General features: G+C 42.7%; 1 protein-coding gene across 1 annotated transcript; it reads right to left on the bottom strand.

The window, feature by feature from the left end:
- LOC115192016 (atrial natriuretic peptide receptor 1) lies at positions 1-27462 on the bottom strand. Its single transcript, XM_029750103.1, has 27 exons — positions 27031-27462; positions 26331-26521; positions 25976-26097; positions 25781-25870; positions 25514-25659; positions 25262-25392; positions 24981-25127; positions 24706-24860; positions 24142-24277; positions 23511-23608; positions 21998-22136; positions 20146-20224; positions 18423-18519; positions 17522-17620; positions 15438-15515; positions 15129-15233; positions 14867-14938; positions 14532-14700; positions 14074-14226; positions 13793-13982; positions 9805-9948; positions 9306-9429; positions 2484-2552; positions 1752-1926; positions 1405-1503; positions 805-896; positions 1-114 (listed from the first exon to the last, which is right to left on the bottom strand). Exons 2-27 carry the CDS (start codon positions 26515-26517, stop codon positions 67-69), a joined length of 3144 nt encoding a protein of 1047 aa, XP_029605963.1. The 5' UTR covers positions 26518-26521; positions 27031-27462; the 3' UTR covers positions 1-66.

Genomic DNA, 27462 nt, shown 5'->3' with positions numbered 1-27462 from the left:
TTTTTAAAGATTTGATCTTTACTTCTGAGAGACGGACCAAATCAAATTACAGAAAACATCACATTTTCATTGGTCTTCTCCCAAAAGCCAGAATGTCCTCACAAGCCCTTTCCCCTGCAATAAAACAAAGAGAGGGAACATTTATAGTGGACAAACTTAGAAATTGCCTTCAATATAAAAAGCTGTCAAAAGCAGCCAAACGTATTTTTATCCCATGCCCCAGCTGTGGCCAATCAACTAAAATGGCTGCTACTTTACAAAAATGTTGCATACTTTGTATGCGTTTGTGTATCTTCCTTAATAGATACAAATGAGAGGAGATAGGGGTCATACAAAAAGCAGTAACCCATTTGTTTAATTTGGATTTATCTTCTTCTCCATCTACAGAATGATCTGCAAAGTCCTAGCGGAATTGGTCTACTTATATGCTTTGTTAGCCTGAACCAGTGCATATGCATAAAGCCATCTCACCAAGCTATAGGGGAAACATATTTGCATCAGGTTATTACATCAGAGTTTTTAGAATTGTCTCCCCTCACTTGGACACGTCCCCAGGTTATATCCCTAATGATATAAGATAAGGTACGATAAGATGTACTTTAATGTCCATGAACTCACAGGAAATGTGTCTTTATGCTCACAAGTCACAACCTAAAAAGACAACCCATTCTTTTTGAAACCATGATTTCATTTAGCTGATGTCAGAGATGGTGGTTTAGAGGTAGACCTAAGTGCAGTATGTTGTGGGTGTGTAAGTGAAGAGTGTCCCTCTATGATATTTATGTGTGTAAAGAGCTCCTGTACCTTCATGTGGATGTCTCCTCTCAGCTCACAGCGGAACATCCTAAATGTGTCCAGGAGAGCTTTAGTGGAGCTGCTCACATGGATCTTCAATGCTGAAGAGGACAGTAAACACTTTCACAAACACTGACGATGACCTTACAGCCAAAATGTTTGTTTTACTCTTGTTGCCTCTGAAATTAATAAACAGCATCAAATAACCACTCTCTTTTTGGAGTGCCGACCCTCTACACGGAATCTTAGGTTTTGATTTTAGTAAACGCACCAATTCGGAATGCAGTGGTTTCAAGAAGCTTTGAGGACAGCAGAGACATAATGAATACTGAAGAGAATGGTTGGTGGTAGTGAGAGTGCTACTTACTGTAGCATAGAGGGTTCATTATCAGAGTATTAGGAAGGGTGCACTTTGGATGAAAGGCAATAAAATAAAAATGATATTCCTTTTTGGCAACAAAATATATATATTTCATTCGAGGCAGTGAAGGCACTCCAGCTTTAACTCCTAAAAGCCTTTATTTGTATGTGATTTGCATATTTTCCTTGTAGACATTTTGAATGAAGGGAGACATTTTGACAGTATAGAAAGTAGTGATGTGAGCTTACGTGAGCCGTGCGACTCCATCCGTGAGGCAGTGTTAACTGTGTCTCCGAACAAACAGAACCGGGGCATCTTCAGTCCCACTACACCAGCCACACATGGACCTAAGAGACAGATTTTAAAAGCCAAAACAGGGTGTGCTGGCAAACAGTTAAAAGCGGTTGGCTTTCCTATCGCCTCTGACCACAGAACATCAGCCGCCGTTCCTGTTCATTTCCCAACGATTCTACATGATGAATCGCCACACTTCATCAAAACCCAGCAGATGATCTACAGCGGATGGCCGACATTCGTTAGGGTGTTTCTTGTTCTTAAGACTACAGTTTATCTTAGTTTAGGATGTGCTTTGTACCTGAGTGGAGTCCAATGCGGACTTTGAGTTGCTGCTGAGGCACGTGTGGACTGTTGTACTGTCTCATGCCCCGCACCACTGCCAGAGACATGCGGGCGATCTCCTTCGCATGGTCGTCCCCGTTTCTAATGGGCAGGCCAGATACCACCATGTACGCGTCGCCAATGGTCTCCACCTGAAAAAGAGGATGGTAAAGGTTATCCATTTTGTTGGTACAGTAGTCCATGTCAATTCCACTCAGACCAAGGAGATAAGATAATTTTATTGTTACAAAATGATAATTAGACTTCAGCACTCTGGCTTACAGGGTAAAAAGGTAAAAACAGACATATTACATGCATACAACATTACACACATTGAACAGTACATTTACAATCTATACAGCACAGGAGGCTGCTGAGGGGAGAACGGCTCCCAATAATGGCCGGAATGGAGCTATGGAATGGCATCAAACACATGGAAACCATATAACAAGCAATATAGATGTAGGATCTTAATTTGAGCAAATGTGAATTAATATGTGGATTATAATTAATGGACATTTTTGTAGGGGTTGATACATTTTTCATTAGGGGAAATCAAGTCTGAAATTTCAAAGTGGAAATACAAACTTTAGAAGCCCTTTTAAAACTCAAATACACTACAAGTTTGCATTTCCTGCTTTGCTGGAACATTCCCAGCAACAAAATAGTGATCAAATTAAGATCCCACATCTGTAGATTGTTGGTCTACCTTGTAAACATCGTGGTGGTCGATGATATTGTCAAAGTACGTGTACAGGTCATTCAGCACGTTCACCACCTAAAGGGAAAGAAACTTTCAGCATTGTGGAATTTTTTGGTCTCATCCCACATGCATGGACACAGATGTAGGATCTTAATTTGAGCCAGTTTGCTACAGCAGGAAAATAATACCACAGCAACAGGAAATGTGAATTATTATAAGGATTATAATTAATAGACATTTTTGTAGGGGTTGATTACAAACTTCAGTAGCCTTTTTAAACCTCAAATACACTACAAGTTTTACATTTCCTGCATTGCAGGGTAGTTCTTCTGCAACAGGGTGATCAAATTAAGATCCTATATATGCATACACACACACACACACACACACACACACACACACACACACACACACACACACCGGCGTGTATTCATCGATGCCAAGGGAAGCCAAGCTTCCTCAAATATTTGATCAATAAAAATGTATTAATAATAATTTCTCTTTCATCTCTCTGTGTGTTCAGAATTTTCATTTGGCCTCCCTTGGAGTCAGTAGTCAGCTAACCTGGAGTCTAATCAATGAGATGAGATTGGAGATGTTGTATAGAGCTGCCCTTGCCCTATAAAAAACTCACAAAATTTGAGTTTGCTATTCACAAGAAGCATTGCCTGATGTGAACCCTGACTTGAACAAAAGAGATCTTAGTTGACCTAAGATTAAGAATTGTTGACTTGCATAAAGCTGGAAAGGGTTACAAAAGTATTGATGTTCATCAGTCCATGGTAAGACGAATTGTCTATAAATTAAGAAAGTTCAGCACTGTTGCTACCCTCCCTAGGAGTGGCCGTCCTGCAAAGATGACTGCAAGAGCACAACGCAGAATGCTCAATGAGGTTAATAAGAGGAATCCTGGAGTGTCAGCTAAAGACTTATAGAAATCTCTGGAACATGCTAACATCCTTGTTGATGAGTCCACGATACGTAAAACACTAAACAAGGATGGTGTTCATGGGAGGACACCACGGAAGAAGCCACTGCTGTCCAAAAAAAAACATTGCTGCATGTCTGAAGTTTGCAAAAGTGCACCTGGATGTTCCACAACGCTACTGGCAAAATATTCTGTGGACAGATGAAACTACAGTTGAGTTGTTTGGAAGGAACACACAACACTGTGTGGATAAAAAAAGGCACAGCACACAAACATCAAAACCTCATCCCAACTGTAAAGTATGGTGGAGGGAGCATCATGGTTTGGACAGCTTGCTATCATCGACGGAAAAATGAATTCCCAAGTTTATCAAGATGTTTTGCAGGAGGATGTTAGGCTGTCCGCCAATTGAAGCTCAACAGAAGTTGGGTGATGCAACAAGACAACGTCCCAAAACACAGAAGTAAATCAACAACAGAATGGCTTCAAAAGAAAGAAATACACCTTCTGGAGTGGCCCAGTCAGAGTCCTAACCTCAACCCAATTGAGATGCTGGTGTATGATCTCAAGAGAGCAGTTCACACCAGACATCCCAAGAATATTGCTGAACTGAAACAGAGGAATGGTCCAAAATTCCTCATGACCGTTGTGCAGGTCTGATCCACAACTACAGAAAACGTTTGGCTGAGGTTAACCAGTTATTAAATCCAAGGGTTCACGTACTTTTTCAACACTGCACTGTGAACGTTTACAAGGTGTGTTCAATAAAGACAAAAAAAGTATAATTGTTTGTGTGTTATTAGTTCAAGCAGACTGCCTAGTAGGCTCACTTTAAAACCTGTTGGGGCTAGGGGGCAGTATTTGCACGGCCGGATAAAAAACGTACCCGATTTAAACTGGTTACTACTCTTGCCCAGAAACGACAATATGCATATAATTAGTAGATTTGGATAGAAAACACTCTAAAGTTTCTAAAACTGTTTGAATGGTGTCTGTGAGTATAACAGAACTCATATGGCAGGCCAAAGCCTGAGAAGATTCCATACAGGAAGTGCCCTGTCTGACAATTTGTTCTCATTCTGCGGCATCTCTATCGAAAATACAGCATCTCTGCTGTAACGTGACATTTTCTAAGGCTTCCATTGGCTCTCAGAAGGCGCCAGAAAGTGGAATGATGTCTCTCCAGTCTCTGGGTGAAAAACAGCAGGAGATTTTGTGAGTGGTCAGGCTGAGAACAGTGACACTGGAGATGCGCGTTCATGTGAATTCGCCATGTTTTTCTTTCTCTCTTTGAATGAATACAACGTCGCCCGGTTGGAATATTATCGCTATTTTACGAGAAAAATAGCATAAAAATTGATTTTAAACAGCGTTTGACATGCTTCGAAGTACGGTAATGGAAAATTTTTAATTTTTTTGTCATGAAATGTGCTCGCGCGTCACCCTTCGGATACTGACCTGAACGCACAAACAAAACAGAGGTATTTGGATATAACTATGGATTATTTCGAACCAAAACAACATTTGTTGTCCTGGGAGTGCATTCTGACGAAGAACAGCAAAGGTAATCTGAGTTTGGTGAGGGCCAAACTTGGTGGGTGTCAAATTAGCTAGTCGTGATGGCCGGGCTATCTACTCAGAATATTGCAAAATGTGCTTTCGCCGAAAAGCTATTTTAAAATCGGACACCGCGATTGCATAAAGGAGTTCTGTATCTACAATTCTTAAAATAATTGTTATGTATTTTGTGAACGTTAATCATGAGTAATTAAGTAAATTTACCGGAAGTTTGTGGTGGGTATGCTAGTTCTGAACATCACATGCTAATGTAAAAAGCTGTTTTTTGATATAAATATGAACTTGATTGAACAAAACATGCATGTATTGTATAACATAATGTCCTAGGAGTGTCATCTGATGAAGATCATCAAAGGTTAGTGCTGCATTTAGCTGTGGTTTTGGTTTTTGTGACATATATGCTTGCTTTGAAAATGGCTGTGTGATTATTTTTGGCAGGGTACACTCCTGATATAATCTAATGTTTTGCTTTCGCTGTAAAGCCTTTTTGAAATCGGGCAGTGTGGTTAGATTAATGAGAGTCTTGTCTTTAAAAATGGTGTAAAATAGTCATATGTTTGAGAAATTGAAGTTATAGCATTTATGAGGTATTTGTATTTCGCGCCACGCGATTCCACTGGCTGTTGACAAGCGTCCCACCTTGCCCAGGGAGGGTAACTAACTAGTTAACTTCGCTGGTTGATTGTTGCCCATGCGAGTAAGTTAGGCTAGCAGGCATTTTAGCTAGGTAGCCTATGAAAACTAAAAGTAAAATCATACTGTAAGACAGAACCATAGACCGTTTTGCCAACATTAAAGAAAGGAGGATGGCATTGGCGTTCAACTAGTCTACAAGTAGGTGAGTCAACAAAAAAACGGTTTTACTTGCGCACACACACACACACACACACACACACACAAATCAGTACCATGGGCAGCCAAGTGATATTTGGCAACACTGATTGGACTTTTGTTTGTTTTCAATGTATTAAACTAAGCATATATAGCCTTGTTGATTTGATGATGTTTAAATGTTTAGGTGTAAATAGTGCTGGAATAGCAGGGGCAGTCCTCCTGTTGTCTTTGTGCTGACTTACAGTAACTCCAGTAGTTATACAGTGCCTTTCAGAAAGTATTCAGACCCCTAGACTTTTCTACCTTTTGCTACGTTACAGCCTTACTCTAAAATAGATTGAATGTTTTTTTTCCCTCATCAATCTACACACAACACCCCATTATAACAAAAGCAAACACAGGTTTTTAGAAATGCTTGCTAATTTATCATTCAAACTCTTTCCTCAGTACTTTGTTGAAGCACCTTTGGCAGCGCCTACAGCCTCGAGTCTTCTTGGATATGATGCTACGAGCTTGGCACACCTGTATTTGTGGAGTTTCTCCCATTCTTCTCTGTGGATCCTCTCAAGCTCTGTCAGGTTGGATGGGTAGAGTTGCTGCACAGCTATTTTCAGGTCTCTCCAGAGATGTATGATCAGGTTCAAGTCCGGGCTCTGGCTGGGCCACTCAAGGACATTCAGAGACTTGTCCCGAAGCCACTCCTGCGTTGTCTTGGCTGTATGCATAGGGTCGTTTTCCTGTTGGAAGGTGAACCTTCACCCCAGTCTGAGGTCCTGAGCACTCAGGAACAGGTTTTCATCAATGATCTCTCTGTACTTTGTTCCGTTCATCTTTCCCTCGATCCTGACTAGTCTCCCAGTCCCTGCCGCTGAAAAATATCCACATAGCTGCCACCACCATGTTTCACCGTAGGGATGGTGCCAGGTTTCCTCCAGACGTGATGCTTGGCATTCAGGCCAAATAGTTCAATCTTGGTTTCATCAGACCAGAGAATCATGTTTTTAGGTGCCTTTTGGCAAACTCCAAGTGGGCTGTCAGGTGCCTTTTACTGAGGACTGGCTTCTGTCTGGCCACTCTACCATAAAGGCCTGATTGGTGGAGTGTTGCAGAGATGGTTGTCCTTCTGGAAGGTTTTCCCATCTCCACAGAGGAACTCTAGAGCTCTGTCAGAGTGACCATCGGGTTCTTGGTCACCTCCCTGACCAAAGCCCTTCTTCCCAGATTGTTCATAGGGAAGCTCCTGTCTTGGAGCTCCTGTCTCGGAGCTCTACGGACAATTCCTTCGACTTCATGGCTTGGTTTTTGCTGTGATATGCACTGTCAACTGTGGTACCTTTTATAGACAGTTGTGCGCCTTTCCAAATCATGTCTAATCAATTGAATTTACCACTGGTGGACTCCAATCAACTTGTAGGAACATCTCAAGGATGATCAATGGAAACAGGATGCACCTGAGCTCAATTTCGAGTCGCATAGCAAAGGGTCTTAATACTTGTGTAAATAAGGTATTTCTGTTTTAAATTTTTTATAAATGGGTTTTGTGTGGATAAAGTAATCCTTCTAACCCCCCCCCCCCCCCCCTAAAAGATTTAGATGCACTATTGTAAAGTGGTTGTTCCACTGGATATCATAAGGTGAATGCACCAATTTGTAAGTCGCTGTAAATTTCTGACATATATATTTTTTTTTATCCATTTTAGAATACGGCCGTCACGTAACAAAATGTGGAAAAAGTCAAGGGGTCTGAAATCAGTAGTTGTTTAGTAAACTGTCGAAAACATGAACTTGCTTGACCATGTTACAGGTCATATAACTGTTCGTTACATGCAATATTTGCTTTGTGGACTTCCCCGGACAGATGTTGCTCTCCAGTTTTGTGACGTATCTGTAGTTGAATTTATTCCTCCACTGTGTGACGGTTCTCTTTTTGCTGTCACGGCCTTATTGTATATCACGGTGGCATATGAACTAATGGGTTATAGAGCAAACGGCGCAGATATCACAACATAGGTTGTAATATGGCTTTTTTACTGGCTTGGCTTCCCCATAGATTTTACCTAAGCACCGCTACTGCACACACACACATAAACATGCATGGGAGGTGACAAACATTTTCCGCTGAGATGCAGCTGTGTGTGTTACATCCAGAAATATCAGGCGTCTATGCGTCAGTTCCACTCTGTGTTTGAGTCTGACACCTTAGGTTACAAGTGACTGACCCAGTAATAGCACCAGCCCCCATGGGAGATATCAATACACTGTCTGTCTGTATCCCTTTTACCATGGTATGCTACAATATTATTTAGTGTACTACTTTTGAGGAGTGTCCATAGGGTTCTGGTCAAAAGTATGGCAACAGATGGGATGTTAGAGATGCAGACAGTATGTGTATCTATGCAGACACTACTGAGAAGAGCTAAGCATAGATGCCGGATTCGGCACTGTGTGGGAAAGGACATTGTGAAAAGAAAATGTCCCAGCCAGCACAGTACCATTCGGGGCGGTCAATAGTGTGAAAAGGGTACTAGTCTTTCATGCAGAAAAAGCTACAGGAAAACTAGCTTCATGTGAGGAAGTATTTATCCTTTTTCAGCTGCTGTTCATATAAAAGGGAACAGTGTTTCTGCAATGTCTTTGATGTGTTACGAATGTATTTTAATGTTGTGAATGTCTTATGATGTGTTTTGATGTCCGTTTCAGTACAAGTGCTCCCTCCCAGACCTCTCTCCAATGCGAAAGACACACGCCTACCACAAAAACTGCAGCTCCACTTTTGAGTACTTGGACTTTGGGTTGAACACGTACTGACACTTCAGACATTTTAGCTTTTAATTTGTAATTAATTTGTAAACATTTCTAAAAACATAATTCTACTTAGTAACGATGGGGTACTGTGTGTAGATTAGTGACACAAAATCTCAATTTAATCCATTTTAAATTCAGGTTGTAACACAACAAAATGTGGAAAAAGTCAAGGGGTGTGAATACTTTCTGAAGACATTGTAGCTCTTCTCATCTTTCCATATTAATTAAATCAAAATAGCTAGGTGTTGTGACAACCTGTTTCCCACATGAAAGTCTGTTTCCCAAATGGCACCTTATTCCCTATATCAGGGGTATTCAAAGTCGGGGTCCCCTCATGGGGTCGCGGGGGAACTGCAGTGCGGTCGCCAAATTAAAAATATATAATTTAGGGGGAAAAAAACAAGAGTACATATTATTGTATGGGGCAATATACAAAAATGTTTGAGAATGCATTGAATTGAAGGTTATTTGTTGATGTAAAAATCGAAATGTATCGATTTTAAGGTTGTGTCATGAGATGAGGGTCCCCAGGTCTCCGCTGTTTAAATAGTTTGAATATCACTGCCCTATATAGTGCAGTACATTGACCAGAGCCCTATAACCCCATTTTAGACACATGCACCCTCGAAATCTAGTTCCCCTTTCAGTGTGCGGAGACAGGAAGTCCAAGGTCATCTGACTACCTGCATTGGCGTGAGACTGGCCGACATGGCGGTGAATCCTTCGATGTCACTGAAATAGATGGTGACAGAGTCGTAGGTTTCCGCCCGCACCGTCTTCCCGGCAATCAGCTGGACAGCCACCGATCTATAAATACAGAAACCAAATCTAAACAGACACACACAGACAGACGGAAGCACTCACACACATACACACACACACGAACATGGAGGGATCGCATGAACTTTGCACTGCTTCTAAAAGTGGACGATGATACTCTGGTGTTTCATATACACAAGGTCATGTTGTCATCCACCCCCACCCAGGTGTCCACAAGACAGGCTGCTAGCCAAATGAGAGGCAGACATGAACACAGTATAAAAGAAAGACAGGCACAAAGAGAGAAATATAGACTGAAGATTTTTTTTTTAAAAGGTTGCTCGTTTACAATCAACAAACCTTCGTTCCTCATCTGCATCGAAACCGAAAGGAGACAAGTGTGTGTGTGTGGGAGTGTGTTACCGTGGCAACATCTGAGTGAGGAGGCCCTCGGCCCTCCTCTTCTCCTCCAGGAGCTGGGCGGTGCGCTCGCTGACCACCTCCTCCAGGTTGGTGGCATACTGCTCCATGCGGGACAGCAGGTCATCTAGAATGTTCTCGCCCACGCTGGTGGGTGACACACACATACATGAGCAAATAACACACACATGTGCAGCACAAACGTATACAGTGCATTCGGAAAGTAATCAGACCTTGACTTTTTCCACATTTTGTTACATTACAGCCTTGTTCTTTTTTCCCCTCAAATCAATCTACACACAATACCCCATAATGACAAAGCAAAAACAGGTTTGTAGAAATTTTAGCTAACTTATAAAGAATAAAAAAGTGAAATAGCACATTAACATAAGTATTCAGACCCTTTACTCAGCACTTTGTTGAAGCACCTTTGGCAGCGATTACAGCCTCGAGTCTTCTTGGGTATGACGCTACAAGCTTGGCACACCTGTATTTGGGGAGTTTCTCCCATTCTTCTCTGCAGATCCTCTCGAGCTCTGTCAGGTTGGATGGGGAACATCGCTGAACAGCTATTTTCAGGTCTCTCCAGAGATGTTCAATCGGTTTCAAGTCCGGGTTCTGGCTAGGCCACTCAAGGACATTCAGAGACTCATCCCGAAGCCACTCCTGCATTGTCTTGGCTGTGTACATAGGGTCATTGTCCTGTTGGAAGGTGAACTTTCGCCCCAGTCTGAGGTCCTGAGTGCTCTGGAGCAGGTTTTCATCAAGGACCTCTCTGTACTTTGCTCCGTTAATCTTTCCCTCGGTCCTGACTAGTCTCCCAGTCCCTGCCTCTGAAAACCATCCCCACAGCATGATTCTGCCACCACCATGCTTATCTGAAGGGATGGTGCCAGGTTTCCTCCAGATGTGACGCTTGGCATTCAGGCCAAAGAGTTCAATCTTGGTTTCAACAGACCATAGAGTCTTGTTTCCCCCGATTGCTCAGTTTGGCCGGGTGGCCAGCTCTAGCAAGAGTCTTGGTGGTTAAAACTTCTTTCATTTAAGAATGATGGAGGCCACTGTGTTCTTGGGGACCTTCAATGCTGCATAATGTTTTGTGTACCCTTCCCCAGATCTGTGCCTCGACACAATCCTGTCTCGGAGCTTTATGGACAAATCCCAAATCATGTCCAATGAATTGAATTTACCACAGGTGGACTCCAATCAAGTTGTAGAAACATCTCAAAGATGATCAATGGAAACAGGATGCACCTGAGTTCAATTTCGAATCTCATAGCAAAGGGTGTTAATACTTATGGAAATAAGGTATTTCTGTTTTTTTATGTTTAATACATTTGCAAAAAAATATATAAAACCTGTGTTCGCTTTGTCATTATGGGGTATTGTTTGTAGATTGATGAGATATTTATTTATTTTATCCATTTTAGAATAAGGCTGTAAAGTAACACAATGTAGGGGGAAAAAACGGGTCTCAATATTTTCTTAATGCACTGTACATGCATGCAGACAAAAACATACACACATGCAGAATGCACTCGGACACACACACACAAACAAACACAGACAATGGCACACGCACACATGCACAGATGAAGGCGCACACACTACGGGAAAGGGTATTAGTTGGATGCTCAAAGGATGTTTGGTTGGCTGTCACATGGATATGCGTGTGTATTTCCTCTGTACTTCTCCTCTCCTTATCTGTTGCTCCCCATGCCACCTTCTCCTCCTTTCTTTTTCTCTCCCTCCCTCTATCTCTGAGCAGGATTAATGTCGTGATGCATGCTGACAGTGCCTGTCCCTAGAGACTGTGTGTGTGTGTGCTGCACTGCATGTCCCTCTCTCTCTCTCTTTCTCTCTCTCTTTCTTTCTCTCACTTTCCCAGGAGTCTGCCCTGTTTTATCCCTAACCTGTATAATGGAGCCTCCGCCACTCTGCAACTCTCTGTTGTTCTTTCCTAGTACAGCACCTGGGTTCAAGTAGTATTTGTTTGCTATTCAAATACGTTGAGCGTTCGCTTCAGCCTGCCTGCAGTGCCCGTTGGGCAAGGTTGAACATTTTGGGACAATTGTATTTTTTCTATTGTGCCAGGCATGCACGGATACAGTGTCTGAAAGAAAACAAATATTATTTGAACCCCGTCTGTGTGTAACTTGCCCAACGGCCCTCTCAGAGATCTTAGTCCCAACAGGGCCTTTATTGCCCTTAACACTACAACATTTAGAGGGAGCACAGGGTACTTAACACACAAGTAGGGTTGTCAAACTGAACTGGAACTGCAACAATAACAAAACAAAAAATACATCCTATCTTACGGTCGGAGTGGTGGGGTTGAACCGACAAGATCTTCAGACATCTTGTTACAACACTGTATCACTGTGGTCTTGTTCTGACATCTTTGATATACACTGAGTGTACAAAACATTAGGACACCTGCTCATTCCATGACATAGACTCACCAGGTGAATCCACTTGTTAAATTCACATCAAGCAGTGCAGATGAAAGGGAGGAGACAGGTTAAAGAAGGATTTTTAAGCCTTGAAGACAAGTGAGACATGGATTGCGTATGTGTGCCATTAAGAGGGTGAATGGGCAAGACAAAAGATTTAAAGATGCACTATGCAGAAATCGCTCTGCCATTTCCTGGTTGCTAAAATTCAAGTAGTTCGCCTTATTTCAATTTATGTGACAAAACAAGCAAGTATATATAGTGTAGAGAATCATTAAGATTCTACATCAAACAATACACTCACTGGTACAAAATCTTGTCCGCAATATTATCGCTTAAGTTAAAGGAAACCACTTGTCGGTCTCATACATTTTGTTTCTAAACCGCTGTGAAATACTGCATCTTTCCTATAATCAAAATGATTGTATTTTCAGCTGTTTAAAGCTGATATATAAAACTGAAAGTAAAAGACGCAAAAACGAAACTTAAGAACGGGAAGCATAGACATAGCGCACATAGAATAGATCTACCGCTTCTTAGACTTGCTTTAAATGAGAATGACAGATCTATAACTAATATTTCTATGTGAATTTGGTCAGGTCGCCCAAAAAGTTACATATTGCAGCTTTAAGTGCCTTTGAACGGTGTACGGTTGTACAGTAGGTGCCAGGCACACCGGTTTGAGTGTGTCAAGAACTGCAACACTGTTGGGTTTTTCACGCTCAACAGTTTCCTGTGTGTATCAAGAATGGCCCACCACCCAATGGACATCCAGCCAACTTGACACAACTGTGGGACTAACATGGTCCAACCACACCAAGACAAGAGGGCATGACAAAACCTATTCCCCTCAGGAGACTGAAAATATTGGCATGGGTCCTCAGATCCTCAAAAGATTTTACAGCTACACCATCGAGAGCATCCTGACGGGTTGCATCACTGCCTGGTATGGCAATTGCTCGGCCTCCAACCGCAAGGCACTACAGAGGGTAGTGCGTACGTCCCAGTACATGACCGGAGCCAAGCTTCCTGCCACCCAGGACCTCTATACCAGGCGGTGTCAGAGGAAGGCCCTAAAAATCGTCAAAGACTCCAGCCACCCTAGTCATAGACTGTTCTCTTTATTACCTGCACGGCAAGCGGTACCGGAGCGCCAAGTATAGGTCCAAGAGGCTTCAAAACAGATTCTACCCCCAAGCCATACGACTCCTGAACAGCTAATGAAATGGCTACCCAGACTTTTTTTCTTAAAACTGCATCGTTGGTCAAGGGCTTGTAAGTAAGCATTTCACTGTAAGGTCTACACCTGTTGTATTCGGCGCATGTGACAAATAACATTTGATTTGATTTGATTTGAAGCATTGGAGTCAACATTGGCCTGCATCCCTGTGGAACGCTTTCGACACTTTGTAGAGTCCATGCCCCGACAAATTGAGGCTTTTCTGAGGGCAAAGGGGGGGTGCAACTCAACATTAGGAAGATGTTCGTAATGTTCTGTACACTCAGTGTATATGTGATTGTGCACTGTGGTGTCTCACCCGCTGGGGCAGAGTCTCTTTACGGTCACTCTGAGGGAGGAGAAGTCTGGTCGGTCACTGGGCCTCTCACTCCAGCACGCCCCCAGCAGAGCCTCCACACCCTCTGGACACTCTGCCTTGTCCGTGTGGGGCCTGAGGGGGCTACCTCCGCCCCCCACACACACCCCGGCCTTGACCCCCTCCACTATGTCTGGGGGGGGGGAGGAAGAGAGACTGTTGAATAAGACAGTGAGGAGAACACACCCCAGAGCAGCGAGGTATGGGGGTCTCTCTCTACGTACCTCTTGCCTCGAGGTTGTTGTTGGGGATATGGAAAGGGCCCCTGCGGTACACCACCTCCTGAACAATAATGCCAAAACTGTAGACATCCCCCTTCTGGGTGCCAGAGGAGGGCATGCTGTCCCTCAGCAGTTCTGGGGCCCTCCACAGCAAGGCTGGGAAGAGAGAGGGGCTTAATGTATGAGAAGCTCATGTTGTTAGTTATACTGTTTACAACTGTGCATCTGTAATCTCTTTCTCTCTGTCTCTCTCTCCCTCTTCTCCTTTCTTCTTTCTTCTTTCTTCTTTCTCGCCCCTTTCGCTTTATTGTAACCTTACAAAATTCCAAGGTTTTCCAGAAATCCTGGTTGGAAGATTCTGGATTCGCTGCTTATTCCCTCCTGATTCAGAGAAACTGGGATTTCTGGGAAACCTGAGAATTCTGGGAAAGTTACCCGGAATGTTGCGACCCTACACTCACATGTCCAGTGTTCTTTAGACCAGCCCTCCTCGTCCTGGCCGGGGGGTCTTCTGAGGAGACTGAGGCCATGGTCGGTCACCTTTAGGACGAAGCGACTATCCACCACGCAGTTAGATGACGACAGGTGACCATGGGAGCGCAAGGGGCTGCGGTGCAGGTAGTCCATCCCCTGAAGCAGACACGCGCACACACACTTTTCAGTTTGATAGGACCAACTCCCCCGCAGACTGGAATTACACTGATATCAACATCCACTTCAGTTTTGTCTGCCTTGTATCACGCCCATAGAGACAGCCATAGACATTATGTAATTCGAGAGTTTTGAGAAAATGTACCTTGACAATGTCCAGCATCAGGGAGAACTTGAAGCTCCAGTGAAGCTTAATGGAACCATTCTTCAAAATGTCCTGGAGTTTGGGAGGTGCAATTGGACTTTATGCTCTTGTGATGTATCGAAGAAGCAGTGAAGAGAGGGTTATGTGCGTTTAAAGCAGTGGTGTGTGTGTGTGTGTGTCTGTGTGTGTGTGTGTGTGTGTGTGTGTGTGTGTGTGTGTGTGTGTGTGTGTGTGTGTGTGTGTGTGTGTGTGTGTGTGTTACCTGCAGGCTCCCTTTAGGGCAGTACTCAGTCAGCAGAAAGAGCTGTGGAGGTTCCAGACAAGCACCAATGAAGCTGCAGATGTTTGGGTGGCTCAAATCTCTACACTGCACACATGCACGCACATGTGTGTGTGAGATAGAGAGAGAGAGAGAGAGAGAGAGAGAGAGAGAGAGAGAGAGAGAGGAGTCCATAAAAAACAGATATGACAAAATTATAAACTTACAGAATTCATAACATGCGCATTAAGCACTTCACTCTCTACTAACACTCGATAACAGACACAAACACTACAACGAGGAGGTCCTCACCTGCTTCAGTTCAGTGAGCAGCTCTCTGTTCAGACATACACTCTTCACATTCAGCAGTCGCACTGAACAGATGTTCTCCTGAAAGCACCAGGGGGAACGACAGAGCCAAAATGGCAGACTAAAAATAACCCAAATCCCTATGTTGATGATGATGAAAAATACATAATGGCACAGCCTGGCTTCTAATCGGTATGATCATTTCATTAGATGTCATTTCACAGGACCAGGTGTCAGAGTTTGGACACCTGCGTAGAAAGTCTCAAAGTATACACTACTGGTCAAACATTTTAGAACACTTACCCACTCAATGGTTTTTCTTTATTTTTACTATTTTCTACAGTGTAGAATAATAGTGAAGACATCAAAACTATGAAATAACGCATATGGATCATGTAGTAACCAAACAAGTTTTAAAAAAGCAAAATATATTTTATATTTGAGATTCTTCAAAGTAGCCACCCTTTGCCTCGATGACAGATTTGCACACTCTTGGCATTCTCTCAACCAGCTTCACCTGGAATGCTTTTCCAACAGTCTTGAAGGAGTTCACACATATGCTGAGCACTTGTTGGCTGCTTTTCCTTCACTATGCAGCCCGACTCATCCCAAACCTAAAGTTTGGTAGAGGTTGGGTGATTGTGGAGGCCAGGTCATCTGATGCAGCACTCCATCACCCTCCTTCTTGGTAAAAAAGCCCTTACACAGCCTGGAGGTGTGTTGGGTCATTGTCCTGTTGAAAAACAAATGGTAGTCCCACTAAGCCCAAACCAGATGAGATGGCGTATCGCTGCAGAGTGCTGTGTTGGCCATGCTGGTTAAGTGTGCCTTGAATTCTAAATAAATCACAGACAGTGTCACGAGCAAAACACCCCCACACCATAACACTTCCTCCACCATGCTTTATGGTGGGAAATACACATTCAGAGATCCTCCATTCACCCACAACGCATCTCACAAAGACATGGCGGTTGGAACCAAAAATCTCCAATTTGGACTCCAAACCAAGTGGTTTCTTTGCAGTAATGCGACCATGAAGGCCTGATTCACACAGTCTCATCTGAACAGTTGATGAGATGTGTCTGTTACTTGAACTCTGTGAAGCATTTATTTGTGCTGCAATTTCTGATGCTGGTAACTCTAATGAACTTATCCTCTGCAGCAGAGGTAACTCTGGGTCTTCCTTTCATGTGCCAGTTTCATCTTATCCTCTGCAGCAGAGGTAACTGGGTCTTCCTTTCCTGTGCCAGTTACATCATAGTGCTTGATGGTTTTTGTGACTGCACTCGAAGAAACTTTCAAAGTTCTTCACATTTTACGTATTGACTGATCTTCATGTCTTAAAGTAATGATGGACTGTCGTTTCTCTTTGCTTTTTTGAGCTGTTCTTGCCATAATATGGACTTGGTCTTTTACCAAATAGGGCTATCTTCTGTATACCACCCCTACCTTGTCACAACACAACTGATTGGCTCAAACGCATTAAGAAGGAAAGAAATTCCACAAATGAACTTTTAAGAAGGCACACCTGTTAATTGAAATGCATTCCAGGTGACTACCTCATGAAGCTGGTTGCAAGAATGCCAAGAGTGTGCAAAGCTGTCATCAAGGCAAAGGGAGGCTATGTGAAGACTCTCAAATATAAAATATATTTTGATTTGTTTAACACTTTTTTGGTTACTACATGATTCCATATGTGTTATTTCATAGTTTTGATTTCTTCATTATTATTCTACAATGTAGAAAATAGTACAAATAAATAAAAACCCTTGAATGAGTAAGTGTTCTAAAACCTTTGCCCGGTAGTGTAGTTATTCCACTTCTGAGGCATGGTGGGGATGGAATATAAATAACGCCTAGCCCGGAAAAACTCTGGGCCCAAGTTATATTCCCCCTCGCACCTCTCTCTACCTCTCTCTCCCCCTCCAGTCAAGTAAGTTATTACAAAAACTCAAGGTCCTAAATGAAACATTGTATAAGTAAAGTGTTGCCAATATGGACAAGTAATTGATTCGCACTTATAGGAACAACTCAAGGCCCTAAATGCAACATTGTAAAAGTTAGCAATGAGGACGAGCAATTCTCACTTTATAGACAGCCGTTCCGTGGGAGGACGGTTTGTCCTTCATATTTCCCAGGATTGACTCCAGAGAAGCATGGATGGACTTGGAGTTGAGGTACGGTACCTGTAAACACACAGCAATCCACTTTATCATGTACTTTATTGTGTGTGTGTGTGTGTGTGTGTGTGTGTGTGTGTGTGTGTGTGTGTGTGTGTGTGTGTGTGTGTGTGTGTGTGTGTGTGTGTGTGTGTGTGTGTGTGTGTGTGTGTGTGAGAGAGAGAGAGAGAGATTCTCTGTGGTCCACTGTAGCTTAGTTGGTAGAGCATGGTGCTTGCAATGCCAGGATAGCTGGTTTAACTCCTGGGACCACCCACACTTAAAATGTATGCATCCATGGCTGTAAGTTCCTTTGGATAAAAGTGTCTGCTAAATGACATATGTTAGTGGAAAACCTGCATTAATTAGTTGATCCTTGTCAAAGTCATTACACTGAATAATTTGTTGTTTCTCCTTAGTTGTGGTTTTCATTAAACAACAAAACAGGGCACAGCAACTGAGAGGAGTGGGTGCACAAAGTTGAGTACCAATTCATAATAGTAAAAGGTACTGTTGTATGGTCATTGAAAATGTATAATGGTGATATGATGGGCTAAAAGAAAGGAGAGGAATAGAAAAAGTGCTTGCTTCAGTACGGTCGTAACGCTGCAGTTTTGGGGAAAGGAGAGTAAGGTGGTACTGTAGGGAATACAGGCTTTGGGGGGTTTGGCATTAAGATAATGTGCAACGTCATCAACTGTGCAGTCAGGCATCAGATGTTAGCTGATACGTTAAACACCTATCCAGGCGTGAGAGATCTGGCAAGCGTCTGCAGTGTAGTCAGCCTGGAACGTGGCCAGTGGCTCAAACTCCTCCTCCCCTGCCTCACCTTTCCTGCCGAGGACGAGCTGTGCCCCATCATGGTGACATCACCGGGGCTAACCCTCCATAGGACCACAGACACCTTCTTCTGGATGATGTGCTTCCTGTGTCACAAGAGAAGTACTTCCTGGGTCAAAAACATCATGATGACCTACTGCACTTAACACTACATGGGCAACGACATCGAATTGTGTTTCTCCTGTGAAACTGTGCAGGTTTTCTTATTGTATGCAAACCCCATATAACAGTGCCAAGCAACGTCAAAGCCTGTTCCCTGGGGGTGCAGTGCATATGCAACTGTTGGAATTTCCACTCTGTCACACATGCATGTGTTTGTGCCTGGGTCACAACACTGGCACCTGTTCAACAAGCTTTTTATTCGCAATGTCAAATATATTTCATCTATTTAATTTACAGGTAGGGGAACACAATTGTCAATTCTTGTTTCATGCATTTAGATCATTTTAGTGTCTGCAACAATACTGCAGACCTATTATATGGGACTTGCACACAATTTAACATCGACTAACTTGCTCTACCTAATAAACAATGGCAGAACGTGTTTCATGTGTCGTGAACACAATGCCTACACGTCGGCTGCAGATAGGGCCTTCACAGTAGTACAGTGTACCATTCTCTCTCTCTCTGTCTATTTTATATCTCTCCGTTGTTAACTGTTATTGAACCGTCGTTCTTAATGCTCGTGGGCATCAAGGCCTCCTCCCAGGACTAGCGATCACGACGCCGTTCATATTATTGCATAAATGTTCCCACTTCAATATTTTTTTTTTTACCTTTATTTAACTAGGCAAGTCAGTTAAGAAGTCAGAAGAAGTCAGTTAGGGGTGGCAGGTAGCCTAGTGGTTAGAGCGTTGGACTAGCAACCGGAAGGTTGCTAGATTGAATCCCTGAACTGGCAAGGTAACAATCTGTCCTTCTGCCCATGAACAAGGCAGTTAACCCACTGTTCCTAGGCTGTCATTGTACATAAGAATTTGTTCTTTAACTAGGCAAGTCAAATTCTTATTTACAATGACGGCCTAGGAACAGTGGGTTAACTGCCTTGTTCAGGGGCAGAACAACAGATTTTTAACTTGTCAGCTCGGGGATTCAATCTAGCAACCTTCCGGTTACTAGTCAAACGCTCTAACCACTAGGCTACCTGCCACCCCCAATTTAAAAGTAATCATTTGGAAAGGAAAATGTATCACGTGAAAGGGTCATGTAGGCTAAACTAGGGGCTGAGCCACCGAGACATCCGAGCTAATGACTTATTCCTAAGGATGATAGTTTCCTGCATGCTCACTCACACACAGGTTGGAGTGGGTTCACACACACACACACACAAACTACATGCATGCACACACTTGGGGCTTTGGGTGAGTTCATGACGAGAAAAAGATAAGCAAGTGGGTACAGATTCATGCTTCATTAATCGATCTTTTGTGTGAAAGCAATGTGAGCCTTATGATGCCCTCTCCCCACTTTCCTGAATAATGCTGGGAAATTCAAAAATGAATCCCTACGTTGGCTGCCAAACGCCTTTAATTACACGGGAGACAGAGAGCGATAAAGCGAGAGAGAGCTCCACATTATGGACCATCCACATGACTTACCGGAACAGCGTTGTACGTTTGCACGTCTGGACTACCGTTAGATGGAAAAATGACAATACTGTGTGTGTGTGTGTGTGTGTGTGTGTGTGTGTGTGTGTGTGTGTGTGTGTGTACCTGTAGAGAAGACAAACGATAAGTGTCCCGGTGGCCAGGAAAACAGCAATGGTCCCCACAGCTATCGCAAACCTCTTCTCTGCAACACAAATACACACGTACACCGTAGCATAAGCTTGGATGACAGGTCAACAACGCCAAATGGTCCCGCCCGAAATATGTGGTAGCATGGACTGTTTTCAAACAAAACTTTTATTAAACATTGATTTTACTGCTTTTCATGACTCGTGTGGAAAATAGATTTTCTCATCTCAATGTAAACTCCTGAATAAATAAAGGGGAAATAAATAACTAATTTATTAGATTACAAATTCTAATCTTTATCATCGTTTTAAGGGGATTAATTTACCAATAAATGCACAAAAGTCTTATTTTCATAAACAGGTTGTCAAATAAAACTTTCTCATTTGCATTCTTGCATATCTCCCACATTAATCCCTTCTTAACATTCATTTTAAATATATATATATATTTAAAATTATATAATTATATAATAAAGCCCATACATCAATAAGTTCCACACATTCTTCTAGGGGACATATGTACAAGTCCCTGTCTGCCAAAGCAAGCTGGAAGCAAAGGCAAAGAAAACATTTTCGGACCATATCAAATCCAGATAGAGAATTCCAGATAGAAAACAATTGATAACAAAGAATAAAACCCTGGTTACTTCTCAAATAGCACCTTATTCCATTCATAGTGTTCTACTTTTGACCAGGACTGTGTAGGGAATAGCGTGCCATTTGTAACGCAACCCCTGTTACATAACCCTGGCTAGAACGTTATGAGGTAGACTGAGCTCTACCTAGGTAGCTGAGGGGACTTTCATAAAGCAGTATTAAAAGAAGTCCATATTTCAGTGGGAAATAAAATAATGATTTCCTTTCGTCCAGCAGGCATAAGTGAATAATTCAATGTGTAACTATTTTTGGGAGTCAATTCTCATTCTCTCTGGTTCTTCAGAGGACATATGGGGCTCTGGCCCCCCCATTTGGTGTGGTAAAACACTGCAAGTGCTGTCAAGTGACAATACTTACATGACATATAAGGACATACAAGCCTGGAGAGGACAGACCACAATGCCTGCTGCCTGCTGTTTTTCATCAAGTAAACAAATGAACTAATCAAATGAATGTACTTTGATAAATGAATAAAGATCGTAAATAAATTATGACTAAATAAATTATACATTTATATCATGAGACCAATGGTTTATATATACACTAGATGGCTAACAGGAGGTGTTGTGATGAAGTCACTTTGCCTCCATCTTGGCACATCTTGGCACCAAATATTTTTGGAAGCTATAGAAATGCATTTATGTCTACATTCGTTTTTGCCACATGTATTATATTACAGACACCTTAATGCATAATTTTAAATTATATTACGTGAGCTAAACATAAAAATAGAAACATATATACAACATTTTCCTTATTTAAATTATTATTTTTTTTGATTACTAATGGTACTGTCCCCACTTCAACATCAAAATACTTATATACATTTTGTCCTTGAAACATTTAATTGAAATAATGTAGAATTCCATTCATTCCTATGGATGACTGTACCTACTGGGGCGTGCCAATATGGCCGACCGATGGCCTCAAAGCCTCTCAATGGCGCAAATCATCAGCAATCCAGGGTATATCTACATCATTGCATTAGACTGATAATGAGTATTACCAGAAAGCATGGGAAAAAATTTCACCAGCAGCTGCATTTTTGGTCATATCTACCTAACACAAGCAGGTAAGGGTCAGCTATCAACTCAACACAAAATGATCATGTGACTACTGCAGAGACTGGAGAAGACTAGAGAAGGTCCATTGGTGTAACAAACACACAGTACCAATATTGATGAAGAGCTCATCTTTGAAGCCAAAGTGGGGTGTGTCCTTTGGTGGAGTCTTCCTCCCTCCTGGCCAGTAGACTTGGACCCCCTCCACTGGCTCATAAGCCTTATTCGTACCAAAGTAATTGGCGATTACCTACCAGGGGAGAAGATACCATGACCTATGGTTACTTAACATTTTTGGCACATTATAAGCTGTGTGTTGAATGCAGCCCATTTCAAGGATGTCAATCACAAGAAGGAGGGACAGGAAGTTAAAGTTTACGAGTGATTTTCCTTTTAGAAATGATGTATGGATGTCACATACCAGTAGTTGCTGGCATGATCTTAACTTGCCATAGTAATCAATATAGCATCCAAATGCTATCCAAAATACAAGCCAGAGCTACTGTAATACTGAATGTCTCACAGTGCATGATCATTGTTGTTTTCCCGGTACGCACGCTCTCACTATTGTGAAGCTCAAAACCTCCTGGCTGATCGGTTTACATTTCCCTTAGATCTGTTTTAAATGTACACGTTTTGTTGCCACATCACTCGTTTGCTGAGAAGACATGAGACTTGAAAGGTGATGCATGGTGATGCATGACAGAAACCAAAATAACATTTTGTTTTAAATAACTTTTTTTTGGTGTGTGTGTGTGTGTGCGTGCGTGTGTGTGTGTGCGTGTGCGTGTGCGTGTTGCACTGCATGTCCACCTCTCTCTTTCTCTCTCTCTCTCTCCCAGGAGTCTGCCCGTCATGTCACCCTTTTGTGTACTGCAAGTGGGAGTCGGTCATCCCTAACCAGTATAATGGGGCTTCCCGCACTCTGTAACTCTCCGTTGTTCTTTTTTATTACCGCACCTGGGTTCAAGTAGTATTTGCTTTGCTATTTAAATACTTTGAGCATTTGCTTCAGACTGCCTGCAGTGCCAGTCGGGCATGGTTGGAGATTTCGGGGACTATTTATGTGTGCGTGGATGTTCAGGATCAGAAATACACTGTAATCAGACAACTGAAATGTGGGCCGAGGAGATAGATTCAGGTTGAAAGGCAAAACGACAATAAATTCAGTGGCAAAGAATTAAATCAGCACTGCAATTGTTCAGAAGAGTGTCAACATGGGTGTTTTACTTTTTTGACAGGCTGTGATAAAAGTGGCTTAAGATGTGAACACTGTGTAGACGTTAGCAGAAAATAAGGGGAAAACAGAGGGTTGGAAAGGAGAGCGAGAGAGAGGGAGAGAGAGAGAGAGAGAGAGAGAGAGAGAGAGAGAGAGAAAGAGTGACAGAAAGGTATTATATTATTTTTTCAATACGGAAATAGGCAGACAGACAGACAGTGGTATGGCAAGATAAAGATGAAGAAAGAGAGAGTGACAGAGAGACAGAGAGCGCGATGTAGGAGACAGAAGGACTGAAAGACAGAGTGATAGAAATAGACAGAAAGGAAGTGTTAGAGTGATAGGAAGAAAAGAGAGCGAGTGACAGAGATTAAGAGAAAGTGCGATAGGGTATTAGCGTCTGACTTTGAACTCCCTGTCGTTCTCTCCGCCCTGGATGTGCTTCATCATATAGGCAGACTCCCTGTCTCCATTGGCGTCCATGGTAACGTCACCCTGGATACCTAACGGATAGAGTCCAGAAAACAAACATATGGACTATCCACACCGCGTGTCATTATGTTTTAAACACAGTCATATACAGGTAACTGCCCAAATAAAGGAAACACCAACATAGTGTCTTAAATAAGGCATGGGGCCAAATGAATGGGCTACTGGTTATTTTTATACGAGACCCAAAGCATGATGGGATGTAATTGCTTAATTAACTCCTGTGTTTAAGCACCTGCTTTCAATATACTTTGTATTCCTAATTTACTCAGGTTTTTCTTTGTTTTTGCAGTTACCTGTACATCTCTCTGTGAGGCAATGAAGCTGCCTTCTTGGCCAGGTCTCCCTTGAAAAATAGGTATTTTGACCTCAATGGGTCTGCTGTGCAAAACATAAAAAATCAAATGAAATAATTGTATTATATAAATGAAATATAATTACTCTTGTAAATAATATCAATGACCTTTAACTGCAACCATTAACCGTTAAAGTTATACCTACCTACCTGATAACATACAGGTGAAATGAATAATACAAAAGGGCTGACCTGTGATGGTTCGATTCCACATCTTGCGGGTTATGGTGAAGCCGTCGTATGGGTCTCCGCGTTCCGCCAGGGTCTCATTCAGAGCCTGAGCATACAGCCATACAGAGTCATGGGCTATGGCTGCCAGCACCGACACCTGCCATTGGACAAACAGTCAGAAATAGAGAGTTACATATACTGTATATACACTCCAAAAAAAGGTTCTTCAAAGGGACAGCCAAAGATCTCTTTTAGGTTCTAGATTGCACCTTTTTTTTCTAAGAGTGTAGAGTATATATACAGTTAAACATAGTAGCTAAGTACCAGAGAACCTAAAGTTCTGTGTGGAACATTTGAAGGGGACATGTGGAACCCGGGGGATGCCCCAACATACCACACGAGAAGCAGGGGTCATGAAAGGAGTTCAAAATAATATTTGGAAATCGGTCAAATCTTTTAGCTGCGCTCAATTGAGCTTGCCTGGCACAATGGAACCAATGAAATAGTACCAAAAGTACAAAGCCCACCCCTTCTGGCACTCCAGACAGGGTCAATCAACAGGTGTGTGTGTCTTTTATAGGACACCTTTTCGTTGGGTGCGTAGGCATAGCCAAAGTCCTCTCTGGATCTGCGGATGACGTCATTGGAGAAGTTCCAGTACCTCTGGTCGTTGGGTTTGTACAGAGAGAGTAGAAACAGAGCCTGGTAGGCCTGCTTAGCCACTGAGTCATCCACATCCCCTGCAACACATCAACACCATTCATTGATTCGTCCTGAGGTTATGAAATTCCAGTAGCATTCCCAAAATGCCCATGTAGTATTGTATCGTATCGTAGGGTGCCAATTGGGACACACCCTACCTCTTTTCCAGTCAAAGTTGCCAAACATCTCCTCCAGCCTGTAGGGCTCGAAGCAGAAGAAGACGTAGTCCCCTGTGGTGAGGCCTCTCCTGTGGGCCTCGACCAGGAAGTCCCTGACCACCTCCCCACGCGCTGAGATCACTATGACTACAGGGCAAGACACAAAACACCAAACATAGGCTACATTAAAATAACCCTATTAGCATACCAGTTAGCACGCATGGCCAATTACTTCAATGTAAATAGTATGCTGTGTGGACATTGGAACACAAAAAACTTACTGCGAGACACCTCGGCAACCTCCTGTAGCATGCGCGCTTGTGTGAGGGCTGTGTGAGTGTTGTCTTGCCCGAGAGGTGTTTGAAATGCCAGGTATTTAGCCACAGTGATGTTATTGACTTCAGCTTGGTACCTTATAGAAATATAAATGGTAGGTCATTTCATCAGGTTCCTCCCTATGTAGAAGTACATCACATTTCAGTGTCTATTTGAAGTGTATCTAATGTATTGTATCGTCCTGCGTCGTATCGTACCTGATTCCCTCAGCAGGAATGATCCAGGCAGGTCTGTGGTCGTAGATAATGCTTATACGTCTCCAGCCAAACTTCTCACAGATCTTCACAAAGAACAAGCCCATCTTGGTGAAGGGGCCAAACACTCTGGTAAGAGTGGGGTAAGCCTGTCACCGTCACAGAACATAGCATGTGATAATGTTGCAACTGTGTACTCCAGATTCTGACGGACGTAAGTTATCTACAGATAGTTATTGGCATATGAGTTATATTAAAGTGATATTGGACCTTTTTGATGAGAAATTGCTGGTCTGCGCAGGTGGGACTGACCACGGGAATGTTCCAGAAGGCTGCCAGCTTGGCAGTGATCGCACACACCTAAAGAGGGTGTTCTATCGTCATTGGATTATAACGCAGATAATGTAGTTAGTGCAATATGATGTGTGATTTGTTTATTCATGCAGGTGAAGGTGGGGGCCTTACGTCGGAGCAGGCGGGGCCGATGAAAGCGCTGTAGTTCCGTCTGTGCAGTAGCTCCACTATCTTCCCCGGGCCGTTCACATCGCTACACTCGTCATCCACGTATTCATGCTCCAGCCAATGCCCTGAGAACATACAACACAGTAGCTTACAGTAGCTATCGAATGAGTACGACTTCTGGCGTCCTCTTGGCCAGTGTTTCTCAGTGTGCTTCAGGGACTCACAGCAGTTGCATGCAATACAATACATCACAATAATACAATACAACTTCCTTGTCCATTTGTTATAGCAAACAACGGATCTGTGTCATAAATATTATATATCACATGTATACTATACAATGTCTCTGTGTGCTGACCTGCCAACAGATCGGGACTCCGGTTCACGGCGTCGATGGCGATGAGGGCGCCCGCCCCGATCCTGCCAACACTGAAGGGCATGGAGGTGTTGGGCAAGGACAGCAGCAGGGTGAACGTTGACCCTGCCACCCAGGGCACTGAGGACAGGAAGACAGGTAGCACTAGAGCCCTAAGCAGAAACGCCATCACTCTGGGAGATAAAGGAATGGAAGTATGGACCCTGGTTAATAACTCACTGTGGAGGAGGCTCTATAAAAGGACAAAGCCTTGAGTGAAGTCTATATGGTTTGTGTCTGGATGCGCTCTGATAACGCTTTAGCTAAGGCATACGATAGGCTCATTATACAGTAATGTGTTTCCAAATTGCATGGGGGGTAAAACTCACTTTGTTTTACTCAGAATCCAAAATGTGTAAGATTTGGAAAACCATTCAAAGAAATGCTGTTGAATGTAGACTGTGTAGATTGTTTTACTCAGAATCCCAAACGTGTAAGATTTGGAAAAACGTTCAAAGAAATGCTGTTGAATGTAGACTGTTTGAGTGTAGATGGCCCGGGGTTGAATGTGCAACATTCAACAACATTGTTTAGAAAAATCTCGACATGACACCTTACATAAAATAATGTAATATAGGCCTATTCACACAAAAAACATGGTTTGTAACAGTTCAATATACATTTAAATATGAAATTCACTTACCAGTCATTCAGTCAAATATGATAAAAGCGTGGCATATTTCCAAATGATGTTCTCCGAGGCCACACTACAGTAAATTACAATGTAGCACCACCTGTTGTCCATCAGTTAGCCTAGTTAGTATATCAAAGCCTCCGTTGTGATGAACATGCATCGGTGAAACGTACTCAAATACATATCCCTCGCAACTGCATCAACTACTGGCCAGAGAACACAAGCATGCTCCCTAATTGCCTATGATACATCTTGCGGTTCTCAAATTAATCTTACAACATGTTCGCTAAACCCTGGGAAGGTACAACCCACCACGAATATGTTTAACTTAACGACTGCACAAGTAAACAGATGACATGGACAATTATGGAAGCACTTGAGTGCTGGCTTGTTTATATTGGTAGTAATACTTCCTGATGTCATGGAATAAATACATGGGAA

The sequence above is a fragment of the Salmo trutta genome, chromosome 4, assembly GCF_901001165.1.
Source record: "Salmo trutta chromosome 4, fSalTru1.1, whole genome shotgun sequence".
Lineage (NCBI taxonomy): Eukaryota > Metazoa > Chordata > Actinopteri > Salmoniformes > Salmonidae > Salmo > Salmo trutta.
Note: the sequence above shows the minus strand (reverse complement) of the source record. Positions and strands in the feature narration are given on the sequence as shown.